This window comes from Schistocerca piceifrons, chromosome 5 (assembly GCF_021461385.2).
Source record: "Schistocerca piceifrons isolate TAMUIC-IGC-003096 chromosome 5, iqSchPice1.1, whole genome shotgun sequence".
In the NCBI taxonomy this organism is placed as follows: Eukaryota; Metazoa; Arthropoda; class Insecta; order Orthoptera; family Acrididae; genus Schistocerca; species Schistocerca piceifrons.
In genome coordinates this window covers 519,292,189-519,317,028 of record NC_060142.1, presented here as the reverse complement: position 1 = coordinate 519,317,028, position 24,840 = coordinate 519,292,189, and the positions used below count along the sequence as shown (strand labels likewise).

Here is a 24,840-nt window from a genome sequence, read left to right as displayed (position 1 = left end):
GGCCAAACTTATGGCATTAGATTTTTGTTTATGGGGTTGGATGAAGTCTGAGGTATACAAATGAATGGTGAATACATGAGGAGAACTGCTTGCCCACATCATGAACACTGTTGCCCAATAACTATGTACATTAAAGGTGTTCTATCTTGAAAATGATTTGGAATAGGGCATATGTCCATATGCCCTATTGTTCCTGTCATATCCATGAATGCTGAACACTCCTCCCAAGGCACCCTTATACAGGTTGAGACAGCCAAGACAGGCCACCCCAAATACATCAAGAATTAATAAATATGTCAAGGTGTTGTTTTCACCAAGTTTCCTGATGTTTGCAAATAATTTTTATATTACAATGCCAATGTTGTTTTTTGTAATGGAATTATATACTTTTTGTTGCATTTGAAATAAGCATTAAGAGAACTTCAGTGACATAACATGTATGAGACTTATCAAATAATATCAAGGTAACAGCACCACAAACCACTGTCTCGCCATCGGGAGAAGAGGTTCCACAAATGTGTGACCTGTTATACCAAATGTAAGCAGACATTTAACTCAAGTATGGTTCTTCTGTTTACCTGTGTGCTTGAATCCCATCAGTCTGTGTTCTGTTGTTGTATCTGTCAGGTAACTCGCTCATAAAGCTATTGATACATTCACAATGTATACAACAGTTGATAAAGTGAATATTATTTATGACAAATGTTGTCAAACTACTAGAGCAGTGGTGCGGCTGTATGCTGAGTATCCAGATCATGCCAAGCATTATTGATCTCTCTTTGCAAACATTAAAAAAGAAAATTAAACTAACATTTTAGCAGCAGTAACCCACAATTCAAATGTCACCAAGAGGCATCTCAGAAGTATGAGAGGTATCAATTAAATGAATGTTCTGTGAACACTAAATTCCATTGCATTTCATTCTCTTCACATTTTGCTGCATCTACAGCTTTGTAATAATTACTTCCAAAATTGGTTACTGTTCTCTGAATGTTATCTGTGGAAAGTGCAATTTGATGCAACATATCTATGCAAAATTTTGTTCAAGGAAGAAGTAGTGTTTACAAACAATGGACAAGTCAATCTTCATAATATGCACTTATCATCAACTGAAAATCTACACTTGCTCAAAGAAATGGGTAAACACAATGCTCTGAGTCTATCAACATTTGGTACATGTTTTTCAAGACCCTCATCATTGTTCCCTGTTTTATTGATGGGAATGTAAGTAAATTGAAGTAGCTCAAGGTCCTAAGATATGCTGCTGCTGCTGCAATTATTCGAAGACATCCCACTGGACATAAGGCCATAAGGCAATCAGTGAAATGCCTTATAAGATGGGCGTGTGCTGCCATTAATTCCAGATGAAATTCAGCATGGAGTATTATTTCTCCACAATCACTTTGTAGCAAATAGCAATGCTCCAGGTCAGCATTTTGAGCACTTAGTATGACAGCCATGATATTTTAATTTTAATTTATTCACCTTCAAACATTTTACAAGTTAGTGGTGTAATTATTTACAAATAAAGCTAAGATATATAAAATAGATAAAAATTTCTTGATATGTACATCAGTGACACATTGCTACATATAATGAGAAAATTATATATGTAGGAAACTTTCAACCAGTAATTTATTTCAACTTAGTACAACAGTAGCTGGAAAATTATGTCACTTACATCTGATTCCTCATACTCTTTTATGGAGTAGTATGCTTCCTTCTTAAACCACTCTGCTAGAACATTCTTAAACATATTACAGGAAACAGAAAGGACAGCTTTTGGGAGTCTATTGAAAACTCTGGGGCCTAGATATTTGTGGCTGTAGCAAACCTTTCTGTAGGGTATATTAGTTGATTGTCTAGTTCTGGTTTTGTGATTATGTACAGACATCTTAGGGTTAAAATTATTTAAATTCTCTTTAACACCGAGAAGGCAACTATACGTACAGAGGCTTGGGACTGTCACAATATCAAGCTCCTTGAAGTGAACTTTACAGGATTCTCTTGGAGTCATTGCTACTATATGTCTTATAGCCTTTTTTTGCCACCTGAATACAGTTTTTGAGCTGGGGTAATTATCCCATAGAAGAGTTCATAGGCACAGTGGGAGTGGAAAAACTGCAAAATATGCGTAAACTGGTATGGTTTTGCTTGCATTATTCCTCAGTTTGTACAGCAGACAAATCACTTAAGAAAGCTTTGAGCACATTTTATTCTGCATGACTCACCCAACTGTGTTTCTGATCTATGTGAAAACCTAACAGAGTGATTACTTTTGATCTTCATTGGGGACACTTAAATTGAAAACAATATCTTCAGTTTCATTTTTATTAATTTTTAAATAATTTGCCTGGAATCAGTTAGTGCATCAGTCCATTGCTACATTTACATTACATCGCAGCTCCTTTGGTTCATTAACTTGTGTGATTAGAGTTGAATCATCTGTGTACAAGGTAAAAATGAGGGTAAGTTGTTTATATATACACACATCAAAAAACATTTTGCATCACCCTGGTTCGCAGAACTCCTGAAGATAGACGTTGACTGTGGATATTGTATCACAGACACAGTCCCTTTGACTGTTCAGAGATGTCACTCAGCCCACCCAAAGATGTAAACAACCATGCATGAGCAGCACCTATTAGACGGAAGGGGTCTGACAGCCAATCAGTCCCAGTCATTCCACCAGCAAGGATGTACACGACTCGTGTTGTCTTTAGTTCAACCATGCCCAAATGGTCAATACCGTGGTTCGATCATGTCTGCATTGTTACTGTGTGCCAGGAAGGGTTCTTAACAAGGGAAATGTCCAGGCATCTCTGAGGGAACAAAAATGATGTTGTTCTGACATGGATGAGATACAGAGAGACAGGAATTGTTGACGACATGCCTCGTTCATTCCACCCACTATTGCAGTGGATGACCACTACTTACAGATTACGGCTCATAGTAACCCTGAAAGCAACACCACAGTGTTGTATAATGCTTTTTGTGCAACCACAGGACATTGTGTTATGACTCAAACTGTGTGCAATAGGCTTCACGGTGCGTGACTTCACTCTCGAAGTTCATGGTGAGATCCATCTTTGCAACCACAACACCATGCAGCGTGGTACAGACAGGCCCAACAACACGTAGAATGGACCGCTCAGGATTGGCATCATGTTATCTTCACTGATGAATGTTGCATATGCCTTCAACCAATCGTTGGAGACGTGTTTAGAGGCAACCCAGTCAGGCTGAATGCCTTAGACAAACTGTCCAGCAATTGCAGCAAGATAGAGGCACCTGCTGGTTTTGGGTGCCATTATGTGGGACCCCCATATGCCACTGGTGGTCACGGAAGGCACTGTAGTGGCTGTATGATACGTGAGTTCTATCTTCTGAACGATAATGCAATCATATCGGCAGCATATTGGCGAGGCATTCGTCTTCATGGACAACAATTCGCGGCCCCATCACGCACATCTTGGGAATGTCTTCCTTCAGCAGACATGAACCCTATCGAACAAGCCTGGGATAGATTGAAAAGGGCTGTTTATGGACGACGTGACCCATCAACCACTCTGAGTAATCTAAGCCGAATTGCCGTTGAGGAGTGGGACAATCTGGATCAACAGTGCCTTGATGAACTTGTGGATAGTATGCCACGATGATTACAGGCATGCATCAATGCAAGAGGACATGTTAGTGGATATTAGAGGTACCGGTGTGTACAGCAATCTGGATCACCACCTTTGAAGATCTCGCTGTATGGTGGTACGACATGCAATGTGTGATTTTAATGAGCAATAAAAAGGACATAAATTATGTTTATGTTGATCTCTATTCCAATTTTCTGTACAGGTTCCAGAATTCTCGGAACCAAGGTGTTTCAAAACTTTTTTTGATGTACGTATGATGCACAGGAATAGTCCCAGTACTGAGCCCTGTGGAACACCTTGTGTAACAGGTAATGAGTCTGGCCTTCTGTTGTTTATAGTTACCATCTGCTTTCTGTTGCTGAGGTATGGCTCAATAAGCTGAAGAGCATCCTCTCCTACTCCATAGTATTGGAGCTCTTTTTATAAGTATACTATGTGGGACAGATTCAAAAGCTTTCCTCAAATTTAGAAGAGTTGCACAGGTTGTTTTCTTAGTCTCAAAAGTATCATATATTTTTGTGATGATAGTCCCAACTGCTTTGATAGTCGAAAGACGAGGTCTGAAACCATATTGTGAGGAGCTAAGTAGGTCATTTTTTTTTAATTGCTGGTTCATCTGTTAGTACAATGTTCTATCATTTTTGATATGTTTGGTATGAGTTAAATGAGATGACGGCTATCAGGAGATGCTTTGTCACCTCCCTTATGGATGAGTGCTACAACAGTAATTTTTAGGCAATCTGAGAAGATTCCTTTGTGTAGCATTTGGTTTATGATTCTGGTTAGCAGCAACAGAATTTCTTTCTTTATACCTTGTATTAGATGATTTGAAAGTCCATAGAAGTCTTCTGCTTTTGAGCTGCTAAGTTTGGCAATTGCTTCACTAACCTGTCTGTAGGATACAGGAGTGCAGCAGAAGTTGTCATGTTGCTTACCATCTAGAGCTGGAAGCAAAACTAACGGTTTCATTTGCATCTTCAGGGAGATTTTTATTTGAGCCAGAATTTGTAACATGTGCATTTAATATGTGTGGTTGGATTGGAATGTTGTTGTGTTTATTTTCAGAGCTTATCTGATTTGATAACTTTCCATGCTGCTTTACTTTTAATTGCCAAACTGAGTATGTAATTGCCATTGGCTTTCCTCTTGACTGCTCTAATTTCTGATCTATACATCCTTCTTCCTGCTGTGTAAACTTTCTTCTTGACTTCATTCTGTTACAATTTGTCATAGTGCACCATCATTTCCTCCCTAAGTTCGCACAGGTGTGGCATCCAGTTTCTCAGTTCTTGAGGTTTATTACTCCAGTTGTGCTTTGGGTGTTTTCTGTGGTATTTGGGATATCATCTGTCAAGTTTTTCTACAACAAATTTAAAATTTTTTGGGTTGAAAGATTAGCAGATTGGTTTTTAAGTGATTCAATTTATGTTCGTTGATTGACCTGAGTACTCTTCCTACTTATGTTGAAGAACTGTCTGTTTTGTTGTTTAGAAGTGTCTAAGCCACAGCCCTACATTATCTGATACTCCGAGGTTTACAGTATGAAATTCAGTTTTATTTACTTGAAAGTTACGTATTGTATTATCTAATCAATCCCTGAGCCTGGTTGGTTTGTCATTTAGGCAGTAGAAGTTTGACAACCTTAATATGTCTAATAGATGCTTCATGTGTTTGGTCTTATACCCAATATTTATGTTGATATTGCCAAATATCAGAACCCTACATTTTTATATTTTAAGAGCTTTATTATCAATTTTTTGGGGTTTTCTACAAATAATTGTGTGTTACTACTTGGAGAGTGGTACACTGATATAACTATTAGTTGAATTAGTATCATTATTTCTGAGACTTCAAAAACTGCTTTATACATAGAAAACTTACATCTATCACTTCAGATTCTAAGTTACCTGTTTCTTTGATAAAGATTGAAACACCACCATGCTTCAAATTTGCTCTACAGTAACATGTTGCTAATTGGTGCCAAGCTTGCCTGAGTATGTGCTTACTTACATTTGATATAATGGGGCAGATGCTTGTGGAACCTCTTATACTGACAGCAGAACAGTGGTTTTGCAACGCTGTTATCTTTTTGCTATTTGATCAAATCCCATACATGTTAATTCATTGAAGTTCTCTTAGAAGCTTCTTTAAGATGCAACAGAAAAAAGTGTGTAGTTCTATTTGGTGACTATGAACAATAAAAATTACTTGTGAGCATCAGGAAATTCACCATATTATCTGCTATAGCTTGGCAAAAGCTGCACTTTGATGTATTTATTCATTTTGGATATATTTGGGGTGGCCTGTCTTAGCTGCCTCATGCTGTAAATGGGATGTATGGTTCTGTGAGAATAATCTGAAGCAGCCCTAAGAGACCTAAGTTGGAACAAGGCCCTTGGAATAAATGACATTCCCTCAGAATTATTGAGATCCTTGATGACAAAACTATTTCATCTAATGAAATCTTCACTAGACTGTGAAGGCCCAAGGGATATTAACCAGTTACCTCTGCCTTGTGGTATCAGGCAGATGTGATCAGCACACTGCTCTCCTGGCCATTTTGTGTACTTTCTAGGGCACGGAGCTGCTACTACTCAGTCAGGTAGCTCCCCAATTGGCATCATAGGCAGAGTGCACCCTGTACTCATCCTCTCACCAAGGGAAAATCCTTCTCAGTACTGGGAATCAAATCCTCCACATTGTAGTCATCTGTGCTGACTACTCAGCTAAGGAGGTGAACAATTATTCCATCTGGTGTGCAAGATACATGAGACAAACTTCAGGAAGAATGTAATAATTCCAATTCCAAAGATGGAAAGTCCTCACACGTGTGAATATTACCGAACCATTATTTTGATAAGTCATGGTTGCAAAATATTGGCACAAATTATTTGCAGAAGAATGGAAAAACTGGTAGAAGCTGACCTCACGGAAGATCAGTTTGTGTTCTTGAGAAATATAGGAATATGAGAGGCAGTAGTGACACAAAGATTTATAATGCAGGACACGTTGAAGAAAGGCAAGCCTACATTTGTTGTACTTGTAGATTTAGAGAAAACTTTTCATAAAGTTTTTACTGGGTTGTACTCTTTGAGGGTTTAAAGATAGTGAGGCGAAATACAGGGAGCAAAATGTTTTTTACAACTTGTACAGAAACTTTACTGAAGTTATAGAAGTCAGAGTACATGAGAGGGAAGTAATGGTTGTGAGTGGAGAATGAAAGGTTGTAGCCTATCCTTGATGTTATTCAAACTGTACATTGAGCAGACTGTGAATAAAACCAAGGAGAATTTTAGAAAGGGAATAATGGTTCAGGCAGAATAAGTAGGGACTTAAGATTTTTCATTGAAATTGTAATGCTGTCAGTTATGGAAAAAAACTTTCAAGGGCAGTTGAATAGAATGGAGAGAGTCTTCAAAAGAGATTATATGAAGATCAACAATAATAAAACAAGAGCAATAAAGCATACTCAAATTAAATCAGTTGATACGAAGAGAATTAGAATAGAAAATGAGGCACTAAAAGTAGTAGATGAGTTTCACCACTTTGGCAGCAAAATAACTGATGGTGGTGACAGTAGAGAGGATATAAAATGTAAACTGGTAGTAGCATAAAAATCATTCCTGTAAGAGGAATTTGTTAACATCTAATATCAGTTAAGTGTTACAAAGACTTTTCTGAAGTTCTGAAGTGTAGCTTTGTATGGAAGTGAAATGTGGTTGATTAGCAGTTCATACAAGAAGAAAATAGAAGCTTTTGAAATGTGGTACTACATAAGAATGCTGAGAAAATGAAAAGATACTGAATTGAATTGGGTGAAAAAAAGAAATTTAGTGCACAACTTGACTAAAAGAAGGAATGGTTGAACGGATACATCCTGAAGCATCCAGAAATTTTCAGTTTGGAAGTAGAAGAAAGTGTAGAGGGTAAAGATTGTATTGGGAGAACAAGACTTGAATACAGAAAGCAGGTCCAAATAGATGTAGGGTGCAGTGGTTTTGCAGAGATGAAGAGACTTCTATAGGATAGTCTAGCATTGAGAGCTGCATCAAACCAGTCTTTGTATGGAAGGTAACAGAACCAACAACCTGACATTTGCCTATAATCAGACTGGGAGAGGGGGAGGAGGACCCGGACAGAAAGATTATTCAAAAGTCATTAATCAGGAATACTGATTGTATGAATCTGAAGCAAAAATCTGTTGGTATATGTGCTATGTGTAGAAGAAAAACGATTGCATTTGTCAAAGAAAAATGATAGCATTCACAACACACAGAAATATTTATACTTCATAATTTGTCCTTTCATATGCTTTTCTAATATCCAAGTTGTTCAAACATCTATTTTGGATGTAGTTTTACAGGTAATCCATAAGTCATGAACACTGAAACCAAATTTTGGTAATGTGAGGTCATGTTTTGAAGCGCACATGTATTAACACAAACCACCATAAACCCAACAGGTTCTCAAACCATTTGTCCATAATCATCTTGATCCTTACCACCACTCATCCTCTTCATATTTTCTCCCAATAGGATGTTATTTGTCATGGGTACTTGGAACAGGAAAGGAGAAAAAAAACAGCAGACATATTTCCTTTCAGAAACAGAAATACATGAATGGTTACTTTTATTTATAAACTATTTTTTTTTAATTCTATGGTGAGTTCTAATGTCTTTTTAATACTATTTGGATTTTATGTACATTTCAATATGCCCTGAATAGTGAAGTCTTTTAAGAACTTGGAAGTCTGTTATTTAAAATGCAACTGATTTATATATGTTGTTGTACAACAACACAGCACAGATAATTTTTGTATAGGTTATTATTTCAGATATACTATATGTAATGAGAAAATAATTTATGTATTTGGTTCTCTGAATACTTTCTCCAAATTTGCAGTGCACATTATCACTCTCTCTTGTAGTTTTACCATTCTTTGCTTTTGTGTTTGCTGAATTTTGCAGCCCTCTGATGCAATCTGTTACGTCGGGTATATGAAACAATAGTACATTTTGCATTTACAGTTTTGGAAAATTTCCTCATTAGCAGCTTATTTGTATCTACTTTTGGCTGATTTTATTCACATTGCTGGCTATTAAAATGTGTCACCAGGAAGGACAGGAAATAATGAAATTTTACTTGTTTCATATCAGTGCACACTCCACTGCAGGGTGAAAATTTCACTCTGGAAACATCCCCCAGGTTGTGGCTAAGCCACGTGTCCACAATATCCTTTCTTCCAGGAGTGCTAGTTCTGCAAGATTTTCAGAAGAGCTTCTGTGAAGTTTGGAAGGTAGTAGATGAGGTACTGGCAGAATTGAAGCTGTGAAGAAGGGTTGTGAGTCCTGCTCAGGTAGCTCGGTCGGTAGAGCACTCGCCCACGAAAGGCAAAGGTCCTGAGTTTGAGCCTCGATCCAGCACATAGTTTTACTCTGCCAGGAAGTTTCATAATTTTACTTATTGTGTGTATACAGTATAGTAGGAAGAACACATGATGTCTAGGTCATCTGGGTATACAGGGTATGAATTTTAGCAAAAAGAGGTTCCACTGCAGACATAAATAATGACTCCAACCCGGCTGAGCATCACGTCAAACTGAGGTTGAATGATAAAATGGTACACTGTTATATGCAGCTTCAATTTTATGGCAGAATTCACCAATTGTAATGGCTCATGAGTGGTGGCATGTTAGTCTCTCAGCAACCCATGACCAGATGTGTTCAGTGGGTGAGAGATGTAGAGAACATGCTGGCTACGGCAACAGTCAGACATACCTGTAATGAACCATGTTGAGTTACCTTGTTGGAAGTTAATATCATGGAGACCTTGCAGATAATGCATGGCTGCCAGCCTTAATTATATTTAACCGTAATGTCAAATGTTGTCTCGCCCGTCCAGAGTACTTCAAAGGGGCCGAGGTATGGGAGTTGCAGGGGTTGTCTAGTGGAATCATCCCTGAGCATAATGTGGGAGCATTTGTTGAGTGCAGTAGGCACGTAAGTGTCCGGCGGGGAATGACTGACGGGCAGGTGTAGCCGTGCATGTCTAAAGTGGGTGCGCATTCTACTAATAAAGTCTGGGGAGGTGGGGAAATCCTCAGGTGCTTGAGGCAGGATAAGTTCTCGCTGAAAATGAATTCAGAGATGGTTCCCTGTAAGTCATGTTTAAAGGTCGATCGGAAGCCGAGTAACACCCAAGGAAGCCCCTCAGACCAGAGGCAGTCATGGCACCTGAGTGCAGGCTCAAACTGTTGACCCTGGTCAGTGGTGATGGTGGACGGGCAACTGAATCTAGTGATCCATGATGGGTAGAATCCCTTGGCCAAGGTTTCTGCTGTGATGTTGGGTAAAGGAGCAGCTTCCACACAACGAGACATGTGGTTGATTGTGGAGAGGATATATCTGTGGCCATGTACGTGACGAAAATGTCCTTTGGGAATGTCAAACTTGCCGGGGGAGGGAGGGGGGGGGGGGGGGAGGTGTAGCGTCCGATTTTGTTGCGTTGTCAGGAAGACAGTCATGCTTCACATCACATTTTTCCAAACAAAATGCTCGGTGACTAGGCGTGTGGTGGCACGAACCCCAGGGCAGGTGAGGCTATGCGAGCCGTCGAAGGCTTGTTGATGCAACATGGAAGGGAGCAACAGCCGCAGAGTGTTGGTAGAAGAGTCGCACCATACTTTGTCTGAAATGCCGGTGAACTTGGCTTTGGTAAACACAAGCGATGTCTGGTGATCCAAATGGAGAGCTTGAGATTCCTCATCAGAGGCCTGGAGAGCGTCGAGGTTGGATAAATCAATGATGCGTGAGACAGTATTGACCCGTAAAAAGAAATCAGTGGGGGGATGTTTTCCATGCCTTGGATGTAGTGTACGTCTGTAGAAAATTGAGAGACCAGGTCGAAGTGGTGGAAACATCGAGGGGGTTTGTCCTCAGGAGATTTGCAGAAGGCATCTGCCAGTGGTTTGTGGTCAGTAAGGATGAAGAAAGAACGGCCCTCAATGTCAGAGCGAAAGTGTTTGACGGCTTCATAGACCGCCAGAAGTTCTCTATCAAAAGTGGAATACTTCTTCTGTGCCATAGACAGTTTGTTCAAGAAGAAATGAAGGGGTGAAACCATGTCTCCTTTGCGTTGCTGTAAAACTGCCCTGAACGTGATGTCGTTGGCGTCCGTAGTGATGAACAACTCGGCAGATGGATTGGGGTGGGCGAGTACAACGGAGTGAGCTAACACTGTCTTTAGAGCCCTGAAGGCCTGTAGCATAGGTTCAGTCCAACGGACTGGCTTAAAGCCCAAAGTTTGTTTACCAATCAGCAAGTCTGTCAGCGGGGCCTGCATGGTGGCAGCAGAAGGTAGACGTCGGTAGTAGTAATTCATAGTACCCAGGAAATATCAAAGTTCTTTGTACATAGCCAGGGGTGGGAATGACATGACAGCCTGCACGCAGGATTTGTGAGGCTGTATTCTGTCTGCAGAGACGGTGTAACCCAAAAATGTCACAGAAGACTGGCACAATTGGAATTTATCTTTGTTGACCTCGACACCTTTGGAGTTCAAGGTCTGGAGGACCTGAGATAAATGAACTTCATGGTCCTCAGTCAACTTGCTGAAAATGAGGATGTCATCCAGCAATGCAAAGCAGGACTTGAACTCTTATAAGATTGAGTCAATGAAACATTGCCACATATGTGCTGCATTCTTTAAACCGAATGGCATGAAGTTGTATTGGAACATACCAAGTGGCGTGATGGTAGTAGTCTTTGGAATGTCTTTAGGCGCTACGGGTATCTGGTGATAGGCATGAATACAGTCAATCACACTGAAGATTATGGCTCCTGATAACATATGGGTGGAATCGTTTATGTTCGGCATTGGGTAATTGTCCATGATGGTATGAGCGTTTAAGCATCTGTAATCACCACACATTCGAAAAGAACTGTCGTATTTGGTGAGGAGGTGAATCAGTGAAAACCAATTGCTGTCCGATGGCTGTTGAATGCCTGCCTCCAAAAGTTCGTTAATTTGCTCCTGGGCCATGCGCAACTTAATGGGGTTGGGACATCTAACCTTGTGGCTAATAGGAGGGCCAGCAGTGGTAATTATCTTGTGCGTCATTCTGTCAGTGATGGAAGAGACAGAACTGCACACGAGGTTGAGTAACGTCCTGACATGAAGTTTTGGGACGAGTAGGGTGCAATAAGGCATAGCCAATAGTGCAAGTGAGAAAAGGCAACACGAAAGTCGCATGCCTATTATGTGAGTGCGACGTGCACTTGTTTGGAGAGGTAGGCTGCACGCACAGCACAGAGCAGATCAGAGTGCGCAGCGACTGTCTGTTATAAGCTTTGCCTTGAGTAACCGGCGCGGGCAAGAGAGGCGTTGGCATCGCGCAGGGAACGGCAATGGCCGCTTAATCTCATGGTTGGCACACTAGAGAGGGGGAATGTTTACCAACATGCAGGGTGGCTGCCTGTGCGGTGGGCATGTTCGCATCGTGCGCATGACTGTCATTAGAAGCACTTTTCAAAACACATGGTACTGCATGTAGCAGCCGTGTGGCAGGTGCAGAGATCACTGAACGCAAATCATCACATACAATGAATGTTTTTGAGCTAACCTGATGAGTGTCCATGCTGGTGTCTGCTGATGAAGCTCGATCAGGTGAAGGATCTGTGGACTGCAGTTGCAGCAGCGAGGTACGAGCCGCAGTGAGCTTGTCAAAAGTGTGAGCAATGTGTTGTTTCAACTCGTCATTTTGCCGATGGAGTTGCGCCGCTGCATTGCACTCTGACAGTAGATTAGTGACGCAGGTCACAATCTTGTCCACGAGGGTGGAGCACTTGTGAACCAAATCACATATCGCGACGGAAATGGAACAACGAGCGTAAGTGCCTGAGCATGGTATCTGAGTGTCCCTTTGAAGGCTACACAAGCAATCGATCATTCTGGAAATCATCCACTTCACCTTTCACATGTTGGTGTGCACAGTCCAGTGATACAAAACATGAGTCCATTGTTTGAGGTAATGGCGTAACACTCGGCCATTGTAGAGCTGCAAAATTTGAGGTTAACATCATTGGAGGTCGAAATCACTGTCTGCTAGCGGCGAAACCACTGTTGGCAGGGGATTGGAGTGGCCTGGTAGTAGTAGCTGAGCCTCCAAATCCTCATGTAAAACATTGGGTGAGGCAGCCATGGTGTCGAACATAAAACCTGTTGATTCCCCACAGCCGGCGAGGAAGTTTCGGAAGACGTAGAAACTTTGGGGTCACCAATATGGGAAATGGGAATACGGATAACTGTATATGCAACAAACTGTTCCCATAAATGTCTATACACACATACATTTCAGTATTTCAACACAAAGAAAGATACTCGTGTACACTGTACAAGGTACAAATGCTGACTGAAATATTGACATGGCAGCTCGTCAGAGCAGTTAAGAGTTCAAAGATCATGCTTTACGTGGCAATGTGACCTATTGACACCACGAATCCAATGTTGCCAGGCAGAGATAAGTTTCATGTTGCATCGAATATATGGACTTTTTAAGACTGCTGGGAATTTAAAATCAAACACTGAACATTTTTATGTTAATTTTAAGTATAAGACACACCTGAATTTAGAGGCAATTTTTCAAAGGAAAATCAAGCATCCTATAGTCAATAAAATTGATGTTTTGTAGAAATTTAATAGGCTTATCTATGTGTCTTATGTGGATGAGAAATCAATACAGTTTCTTATCAGTGTGCATACCCAAAGTTTCTGAATGCTCTGCTTCATTTATTGTATTTTCTCAATACCTTATTATTAGTGAAACAGTGAACTGGCTTAACATTAATGGCCTTTCTTTAAATTACACTAAAACAAACCTAGGCTTGCATATTGACAGCAAACTGAACTGTTCAAACCACATGCTGGATCAATGCAAAAGATTGAGTTCAGCAACTTATGCATTATGCATTGTTTCTTCTTATAGAAGTATGTAAATCATGGAGTCACTCTATTACGGTTATTTTCGTGCCATTATGGCATATGGAATTATATTTTAGGGAAATCAACCACTGGCTAAAAAAAGTACTGTGTGCACAAAAAAGAGCCATAAGGATCATGTGCGGAGTCCATCCTAGAGCCACATGCAGGAATCTTTTTAAGAAACTTGGAATCCTTGCATCCACTGTGCAATACATATTCTCTTTGATGTGCTTCATAAGGAAAGAAAAATCCATTTTTAAACAGCAACTCAGTAATGTTATGACAGTGCAAGGAACTCCTGTTACATGTGGGAAATGCACGTGGCCCAGCCTGTCTTGTGCCACATTTGAATCAGCGGTGAGAAGAAAACATGATAGACACTATGAACAGGCAAATCTAAGTAGAGTATAGAAGAAGTCCATTTCACTGGCTGTAAGATTTTTAACGCACTCCCTTCAAGAATTAAGTGTTTGGTAGAAGATGGGCTCTTGTTTGAAAAAAAAACTTTAAGGCAATTCCTATTACAAGGATCATTTTATACGATAGAAGAGTTCCAGAACTACAGTGTTTAGCATTTCTTGTATTGTTAACTGCGGATATATGCCCAAACCTTCATTTGTAATCCTGACTATTCTTTATTGTAAACACATATTTTGCAATATTTATTTTCTGTAACACTTACTATTTTGTAGTATTTATTTATCTCTTAAAATTGATTTTCTGTAGTAGAACCCAAGTTACTGTTTACTATAATATGAAATCGTTTTGCTTTGTTTTATTGTGCTACCATAGATTTCTGACACATTCCATATTCTGTGATATTGTCACAACATGGATCACCAGAACAAGAAATAAATAAATAAGTAAATAAATTACTGATGATGTTACATTTTACATCATGCTGAACTGTATGTAACAAAAACAACAGTGTAGTATAAGCAGTAGTAGTAGTAGTAGTAGTAGTAGTTGTAGTAGTAATGATGATGATGATAATAATAATAATAATGATACTTTTTCCATGGATTTTAAGAATCAACATGACTTTGAACATCAACTGAATGATGCTGTGACAGTGCAAGGAACTCCTGTGACACAAGGAAATGCATGTGGCCGGGCTTGTGTTGTGCCACATTTGAATCAGATATCTCAGCTGCAGCCAGGTGATATCCTGATAACACAGTGCACTGATATTGGATGGACACCTTACTTCCCTCTACTTGCGGGAGTTGTCACTGAAATAGGTGGTCTGATATCTCATGGTATGTCTATGATTTGATAAAACTGTCTGTGTTGTAGAAAATGCATAGTTCATATCAAATATGATTATCAGTTTTTTTGTTTACTTAAAATTCAAAAAGTCTAGGAGTAAAAACATGAAAAAACAGTTAATTTAATTACCTTAATTCAACTTCACCAAAATTTTCAATATATCTGATACAGCAAGTAAACAGTTTTGGAACTTTAAAGATATCTTTTATGAAGAGCCCTGTTGAGGCCTCACAGAAGATCATATTAATGAAAAGGGTTTATATCTGAACTCTAGAGAGAATATGTAAGAATTTCACAACCACACTTCCTGATTTGTTCCCCTAAAGTGCTACAAGGGTACAACCTTTATTATGTTGAAAAAATACCTTATTTCTTCTAGTGCATTCACACTTCATTGCATTCTGATGTTCTTATTAAAATGTCTGTCTGCCCTAATTATTTCATTCCCTCAGTTTCTTGCTTACAGTAGAACAACACAAAATGTGTGTATGAACTGTACCTCCAATGCCTCTATGTTTTCTAGCTGTAATTACAACATCATGATGCATAAAGGATTAATATATAGAGAGTGGAAGAATATACATAGTTGCTGCACTGAAATGTCCCTTACCAGTTTACCCAAATTTAAACACAAGTTACTTTGAAAGGTGGTCTTACAGAAGCTAATATTACATGTAGTGAAACAAATTAAATATTTGTTTATTTGCTGTCCATATAACAATCAGCTTTGGAACATTGTCATAGATTTTAGTTCACATATACAATGGTTTAGTTAACATACATAAGTGCACACACTGATATAAATAACGAAGGTCAGAAATTATCATTTTTTTGTTGTTGCAAAAACAAACTTATGTTATCTACTACTGTTTTACAGAGAGACTTTACAACTCGAAATATAAATGCACACATTGATACAGTGTGTGAAGATCAGAAATAATTGGCCTAACAGAGCAAACACAGCATTTGCAGGCAGTGGCTAATGTAAGCCAAAAGCTTTGTGCAGTGCACCAAACTCAATAACACTGAATAAACTCCTAATACTCAATAAATTCATCAACATCTATATGCAGTAATCAATTCACCACAGCTAAGGGCAAACACTGATATCTATACTAGCACAAAGTGTTCAAATATTCTCTGTGTCCCAAACTGTTACACTGGAAAAATGCCTAAGCCGTAAATCAGTGCACATTGAAATATTCCTAACATTGAACACATCTGAACACATATGGCTGTCTGGCCACTCAGCCTCACTGATAACCTTACCCAGCCAGCAGTGATTGTCAAAAAAAGAACATGAGCCTCTCACTCCTCACCTGTTTGAAAACTCTAAGCTTTTACATTCTAGACCACCATTGGAATACACTCATAAATTATTTAACATGTATTCATTTGAAAATATGGGATATACATTTACAATGCATTTTCATCCTGATACTACAGTGTTTAATTTTAGACATAGCAAACATCATGTTTTTAATTAAATATTGTACACTATAAATAAGAACTGCAGGAACCTAATCAAGTTCATGTCTATTCATAATGGCCATGCAGAACAACTGTAGTCAAATTATCATCTTACAGTATTAAGATTACCAAAATTTTCTGTTAAATGCATGTAAACAAATTGGGATAACAGGACAAACTGTTCATGTTAACACTAATCTTTTATGCATCTGTTGAGAAATCTTTGGGTTGGCACAATGTTTACTATTATTAAACAATTTCTTTGTAACATTTATAAGCTGGTGTTAACCCATTACATAAATGTAGTCATTTTATGGCTGGCATCATGATATTTCCATCTGTGTGATGTATGCACATGTACTATGTTTATGTTAATGTTGTCACAAGAAATTTTACGCATAAATGTCAATAATTTACTCAACATTTGTTGTATGAATATGGTAGTAATTTTACTGAATTCTTCTTTTTATTGCAATTTCAGCACTGTCCTCAGATTTTTTGTAGCTTGTCTGGAACTGATTTGTGTTTGTAGTGAATATTTAATTTTAACACAATCAGAATCTTGGCTTATGCTTTGTGTCCATAACCATGCGGTGATTTAGTTTAGCCTTGCCACTGTGGAATTTCCAGGTGGTTTCTGTTGACCAGCTCATTAAATATCTACCCCATTTCCTCACTCTGTTATCGATAGTGACTTGGAGCACTCTACAGCTCACACCTACTGACCTGGCTCGGCCACTACATTGCAACTTGGTAGCCACACATCACTCAGCTAAACCTCTCATTCTTTGATTAATTTTTATATTGGTCATACTGCTCACAATGTTAGAAGTTATACAACAAATTTATTTGAGTGCCTGCCAGTATTATTTTTCAGCAAATCTGTTATGCTCTCTCATCAGACAAAAACCTATGGCTATTTGTGCCACACTTCTTTGTGTATGCACAATCTAGGCAAGAGACCTTTAGTCTAACCTGATATGGTCCACAAACTTGAACTGTTTTCTACCATTTGCTTTACCTACAACTATAACATCTCATGTAAAGTATATGAGAGGCTCATATACTTTTCAGATGGAACTGGTAGTCAATAAAGGAAGAAAAAAAACTTTTCAAATCTTTGCAACTACAAAGTATATTTTGGGGTGGAGGTCAATGGCATTTTCCTCCTCTTGCCATGGTAAAAATGTATGTGATGGTGTAGAAGATACAACAAAACATGAAGTGAGTAAATCCAGCCTACAAAGAATGACCACAGACCAAATCCTTACAATAGAGGACATGTATGGCTTTTGCATGTATAACATTAAAGACATCCCCTATTTTCTCATCTAGAAACAAGAGGTATTCTTCGTATCATAACAACCCTTCAAAGTAGATTTGAAAACTATATAGCAATAAAAGGAACAAGAGATCCCACAAATTCCTTGGCATCACAGAAAACTTAGTTTGATGCTATGTAACATCAGAAAACAAAACTTACAAGGATCATTGTATCAGTAAAATTACATCTCTGTCTATAACATTGAATTACATAATGGCATTTGTATATGATGAACAACAGTGAATTGCACAGATTGAAAGAATAAGTTTGGAAACAATGATGTTTTTGTGCATTTTTACCACCTTGCTGACCCAAGAAAGTCATTTAAGAAATCTACTAGTGACAAAGTTTGGATACCAATGAAAAACATATTACCGAAGCTGTCAGTGCTTGAACTTACCACAGCAACTGGGAGATTTTATTCTATATCACAAAAGCTGTCTGAAGAAATAAGTGTTCTTAAAAAAACACCACCACAATTAGGAAGCACCACATCTCCAAAGTATGTTAACTGAAAATATTTATTTTATATTTTTCAAGATAATATAAGTGTTTCATTCAGTATTTTTTTAAATTTTTGCATATAATTAATTACCTCAACTTCAATGACAATTGATTAAATGTAACCAATATCACAAGTGAATTAGGCAACAGCTATAAGATCAATTTTAGTGTAATGTGAAGTACTGTATTTCCTCATTTTCAAAAATTCATATCTTCGTTCACAGTCAGATATCAATGTTACAATTTTTTACAGTACTTTGCTATCATATAGGTGTATAAAATGTGCAAAAAACTTTTGTAGTCAGTCCTACCAAAGAATATGAGCCCCAAACTTTACAAAAAATTAAGATTTTCAAATATCCAAAATTTATAAAAAATTAAGGACACATTTGTCAATGTAATTGCTTTATATAAGGCTAGTAGTTTACAATATCTACCTAGAGAAAAAATACTCTCTGATAAATCACTTCTCTGTTGTTCTTTTTGGGTCTAAAAAATTGAATTTTTTTCTAAATTTTCCATAGCAAACTTTGGAGGTCATTTGGATTGGTAATTTTGAGTTTAAGGTATTTTGGGTAATAAACAATGTTGTAGAGAAGACTTTCCTAAAAGCAATCATGTCAACTGCAGTGTTGTAACTTAACCCAATGCAGAGATATTCAATAACGCTAATGTCTACAAATTGAAAAACCCTCATGCACTTACTAATAAACGTGGCTGCCATTCAGTAAGGGTGCAAGGTAAGCTTTTTTTTAAAAAACTGTTTTGAACTTCTCAACTATAGGGCAATCACATGTAAAACAACCAAAATATTTAAAAATGGTCACGCATCCAACTTAAATTTTATTGGATCACTTCTCTTTGATTAACCCAAAAAACTATAGGCAATGCAACTATTTTTCCAAATAATGACCTTTATCTGTAATGGAGGTGTAACTTCTGGTGATTATGTTTCATGTTTAAGAGTTTCTATAATTATTATTTCAGGAGCTGTCATAGCAAGAGAATATGGCTTGCCTTGCATTGTTGGTGTTCAGAATGCTACCAAACTGTTCAAAACAGGTAAAAAATGTTTTTCCAATTTATGGATGGTTATCATTGTTTCCAGTCCCATATGCATACCTTCCCTTACTATTCCTGTTTAAAATATTCAGTTAAAAAATATGGGTCAATGTCTGATACCTACATATTATTTAACACACTGTATTATTAGTAGTCTGTCTAAAAATGCTCCACTTATTATAATGTGTATGTAACTCTTTTTGTAACTTACTTTGTTATACTGTAAAAGATGGACATTTACTTCCATTCAGCAACTGTGTGCACTGATAATGTGAACCCACCAGCTTTTGGACAGTTTCCAGAAACACTTAGTGCCAATGCAGGATTTTTCTGTGGTATTTTTGCTGTATAAACTTAATTGTATGGAGAGGGAATAAGAATGAATCTGGGTACTTCATTTAAATTACTTGCTTCTGCATTCAAATCTCTTTGTTGCTGTTCATATTTGTTTAATATGACATTTCCATTCTCATACCCTCCTTTCTCCATATCTGACTTGTGACTATCTTTCTGCCACTTTAAACTTTTTCTCACTGAATACTGAGACTGTGGTCAAATGTAAAGTGCAAAAACAGCAAGTCCAAAGTGCAAATTCGGAAAACCTGCGAAAGTTACTCAAGCTTTGTGCACGAAAACACATTTCAAGTACTTTCGATCGCCGATAGTGAAAATGCAACTTACAGTTCGCATGAACGTTGGGAAAAGCAAAATGGCACTTTGGGGAATAAGGTAAGAGAAGAAAATTTACTGACGCAAACAACTGTGAAGGAGGTCAATATAAATGTGCCGACCAAAAATGGTGTCGAAGTGTGTGGTAAAACAATACAAAACGATTCGCAAATTGTGAACTCCAATAACAGGAAACTGTTTGTGTTTTCAGACAGCCATGGTCGTGGACTTCCTAGTAAACTAAAAGAAACAACTGAAACATTTTCGTGTGGTATAGTGAAACCGGGAGCCCCACTTAGCGAAATTAAAAAAATGACCGAATCCGCAGAGGCAAAAAATCTGCATGATAAAGACTTCGTTGTACTTATGGGAGGCGCAAACGATGTCTACAAAAATGAAACATTGAGTGCAACGCGCGATCTTAAACAGTGTCTGAGGAACCTCACTCACACTAACGTAATACTTGTCAATATTCCGCATCACTATGATCTTGTAAGATGGTCATGTGTTAACAGGGAAATAGAAAGTGCCAACAGTCAGTTTGCAAAAATCTGCAAACATTTTAAAAACGTGAAATGCGTTGATATAAGCAGTATTCGACGTAGATTCCACACGCAACACGGACTTCACCTGAATGGCTTGGGGAAAGAATATCTGACAAGCCTGATAACCAGGGTAATAAAAAACCACCAAAACAAATTCAAAACCAAAACGATAATTGCATTGCCATTGCCTGACTCCATTACGAAAACACTTCAAAAAAATTCATTAGAAACTTCATCAGCAGCAGCAAAACATGTAAAAAAAGACCAAATTTTAACAGAAAGAACAGTGGACACCGATTTCAACAACAAAAGAACTACTGTTCCTCATCAGCCAAGTATTATTTTAGACGAAAATAGCAAAAACGAGAAGACTCCAAGTTCACAAGGAAACACAGCAGTAGTGGTAGAACCAACATTTGAAGTGTCAGAAACAGCACCACCATCAACAACAACAAATAGAAGGCTGTTGGACAGAAGAAATGCTGAGCCTCCTTCTCATCTCAACGATTTTTTATGTGTGGGCCCGAAGAAAAAGAAGGGACAACAGTAGGTAGTGTCAGGTGTCTCCTCTCTCCTGTCTCAAGGCAGACTCCAATGGATTCTCAGTCAGGTAACAGCACTAATAGAATGAAAAAGCAAGAGGAAGGCATCTCTTTCTTTCATCAAAATATAAGGGGCCTCTTAAACAAAATAGATCAACTCCTTATTAACATTAGTGAAAAGGACAGTATAAATAATGCCCAGATTTTGTGCTTAACTGAGCACCATGTTACTGATAAATGTGCCTTGCCATCTATAGCAAGTTATACTTTAGTAACATACTACTGTAGGGAAAGTAAAGATAAAGGTGGAGTAGCAATTTATGTTAAGGATAGTGTAGCATACAAAGCTATAGATATTAAGAAATATTGTGTGGAACAACAATTTGAGGCATGTGCCACAGAAATAACAACTAAATTCTATCCAATAATAGTGTTGGCTGTCTACAGGGCTCCTTCAGGTGACATAAAAACTTTTCTGCATTCAATGGAACTCCTTCTGTCATGGTTACTTTCAAAAGCGAAGGATATTGTAGTATTAGGTGATTTTAATATAAACTTTTTGACAGAAAATAAGAATAAAATAGACTTTGAGATTGTGATGACCTTACTCAATCTGACTTCAGTAATAAATTTCCCAACAAGAATTACATCCGAGTGCCAAACTATGATAGACAACGTTTTTTTAGATGTAAATAGACATCAGAATTATATTGTCAGGCAGGTAATAAGTGGGCTTTCAGATCATGATGGACAAATTCTCACTATTTATGACGTTAATCTGTTCAAAAAAGAATTTCCTCGATGGAAAGTCATAAGAGTAATTAATGAAAAGGCGAAAGGAACTTTCAACCACAGGTTGCAGCAAATGGATTGGTCTTTAGTATATAGCCATGATGATGTTGATACTAAATTTAACTGTTTTATAAATGAATTCTGTGCTCTTTTTGAAGAAATATTTCCCAAGAAATGGGTCAGAAACGGTGCTTCCAATTCTGTAAGCAAGCCTTGGATTACAAAAGGTATAAAACAGTCATGTAAAACCAAAAGGGAAACTTATGCTGCAATAAGATTCTGTAAAGATGTAGAAAAATGGGAACACTATAGAATATACTGTAAAATTTTGAAGAAACTAATACAGAAATCAAAAGCCCTTTATTATGAGAAGAAAATAGATAATTCTAATAATAAAATAAAAGCAATTTGGAGCATTGTAAAAAAAGAAACAGGAAGAGATGCAACAAGTAAAGAAGATATAAATAATATCAGATATGAAGGTATCCTAGTAGATAATCCCAAAAGGGTGGCTGAGATTTTTAATAAACACTTCCTATCAGTATCTCAACAGATTGGTTGCAAGCCCGATGTTGATGAAGCTGTAACTCTTTGTCAAGCTGTATATTCTAACACAATTTCAGAAATGCACTGTAGAAGAAATTCAAAAAATCATCATGTCTCTAAAAAGTACGAATTCTGCAGGGGTTGATAATATATCTAGTAATTTATTGAAATATTCTTGTGTGTGGATACATTCTCTGTCATATTTTCAATGCTTCCCTTCAGAAAGGTGTTGTTCCCAGTAGACTTAAGTATGCCATTGTGAAGCCCCTGTACAAAAAGGAGGATAAAGCTGAACTAACTAACTATCGACCTATCTCTTTGCTGACAGCTTTCTCGAAAATTCTAGAAAAGCTAATACATGTAAGAATTACTGATCATCTCATGAAGAATGGAGTTCTCAGCAAAAGCCAGTTTGGCTTTCAAAAGGGCCGTTCAACAGAAGACGCAGTCTACGCACTTGCAAATGAAGTTCTAGAAACCCTTAATGAAAAAATGCTAGCACTTGGTGTCTTCTGCGATTTATCCAAAGCGTTTGACTGTGTTGATCACCAGATTCTCTTGCAAAAAGCAAAATTAGTAGGAATAAGTGGTGTTGCAGGCAATTGGCTACAGTCGTACCTCCAAGACAGAAAACAAAAAGTTGTGTTGAATAGCTCGGGTGGAGTATGTGACACTTCCTCAGATTCTGAATGGAGTTCCATTACATGTGGAGTGCCCCAGGGCTCAGTTCTTGGGCCACTATTATTCCTGATTTTTATAAATGATCTACCATCATGTACAAGCCTGCCGTGTAAATTTACATTATTTGCTGATGATACCACAATTTTTATGAGCAGTAGAACAGACAACAATCTTGAGGAACTCAGTAATCACATACTCTCAGATATGGTTAATTGGTTCAAGGTGAATGGTCTCTCATTAAATTCCAGTAAGACCAGCTTTATTCAATTCTGTACAAAAACAGAAAAAGAGAGAGAGATAAGTGTGACATGTGGTAATCAACCAATAGTCAGAATGGAAACAACAAAATTTCTTGGAGTGCACATTGACAAGAAAATGAACTGGTCTTCACATATTATTGATCTCTGTAAGAGGCTTAGCTCTGCTACATATGCTTTACGGGTTGTCACTACATGTGTTGAACCTAACACTGCAAAAGTGGCCTATTATGGCTATTTTCATTGTCTCATTGAGTACGGAATTATTTTTTGGGGCAACCAGCCATTAGCAAGGAAAGTGTTCATTGCACAGAAGCGAGCTTTAAGAATTATATGTAGATTGCGCCCAAGAGACTCTTGTAGAAATAGTTTTCGTAATCTTAAAATATACACAACTACATGCCAATATATTTTTTCTCTCATGTGTTTTGTTTGTAAAAATATAGATATATTTCAACCAAATAGTAATTATCATGAGCATAACACACGGAGGAAGAATGACATACACAGTGAACTCAGAAATTTGAGCTTGGCACAAAAGGGTGTCCATTACACTGGAGCAAAACTCTTCAATGCTCTTCCTCCCGAAATAAAGACAAAGATTCATAACAATAGCGAGTTTAAGAAAGCACTAAAAATATTTCTGCTAGAAAAAGCTTTTTACAGTCTAGATGAATTTTTAACTAAATAAATTGTAATATTTTAATATTATATAATACAAGTTGACATAATGCCACTACGAATTTTATTTAACCTGAGATCTGTATCTGTGTGTGCTCCGTATCTGTTTTCTGTAGTGTTTTAATAATTCTAAGAAAATATGTATTTTCTTTTTCTATATTGCTGCCCAAAGAATTTACTGTATAAGTTTTTATATAATTATGTACTCAAATTTCTGTATATGCTATAAGATTATCAGACTGTATTTGTAAAAAACTGACTCGTTCCACGTCCTTGTGTATTCAACACAGTTGACCCATGGAACACGAAATAAATCAAATCAAATCAAATCAAATCAATCTTTGTAAGTGGGCTTTCAATGGGTAGTTGGTGTCAGGTATGTGCCAGTTCAAGTTTTTCAGCATTTCTGTGGCATTCTCCCATGAGTCAAACAGATCATTAACCATTCATGCTGCCCCTCTTTGTATCCATTCAGTATCCCCTGTTTGTCCTATTTGTTATAGTTGCCACACCCTTACTCAGTATTCTAGATGGTCGCACTAGTGTTTTGTAAGCATCTTCTTTGTAGACTGACTGCATTTTCACAGTAATCTACTAATGATAAGAAGTCTACCATCTATCTTACTCATGACAGCCTATGTGATCATTCTATTTCATCTCTACACAAATTGCTACAACCAGATATTTGTATGAGTTGACTGACTCTCACTGTGACTTTTTGTGTATTTTACTGTAAGACACGACAACAGCATGACCACAATGAACCAAAGTTTATTCTTCTTCCACATACAAGCAGACAACAGCTGAAAACATAGACACAAACATAGAAACAATCCACATACTGATACAAGCAGTTACTGACAGTAAGCATGA

General features: G+C 37.7%; 1 protein-coding gene across 1 annotated transcript in view; it reads left to right on the top strand.

The window, feature by feature from the left end:
- Positions 1 to 24,840, top strand: part of LOC124798208 (putative phosphoenolpyruvate synthase) — a 293,711-nt gene that overhangs the window by 246,453 nt on the left and 22,418 nt on the right. The window contains exons 25-26 of the mRNA XM_047261511.1: positions 14,656 to 14,884; positions 19,180 to 19,254. Of these exons, the coding sequence (XP_047117467.1) occupies positions 14,656 to 14,884; positions 19,180 to 19,254 (304 nt within the window). The remainder of the gene's footprint in view (positions 1 to 14,655; positions 14,885 to 19,179; positions 19,255 to 24,840) is intronic.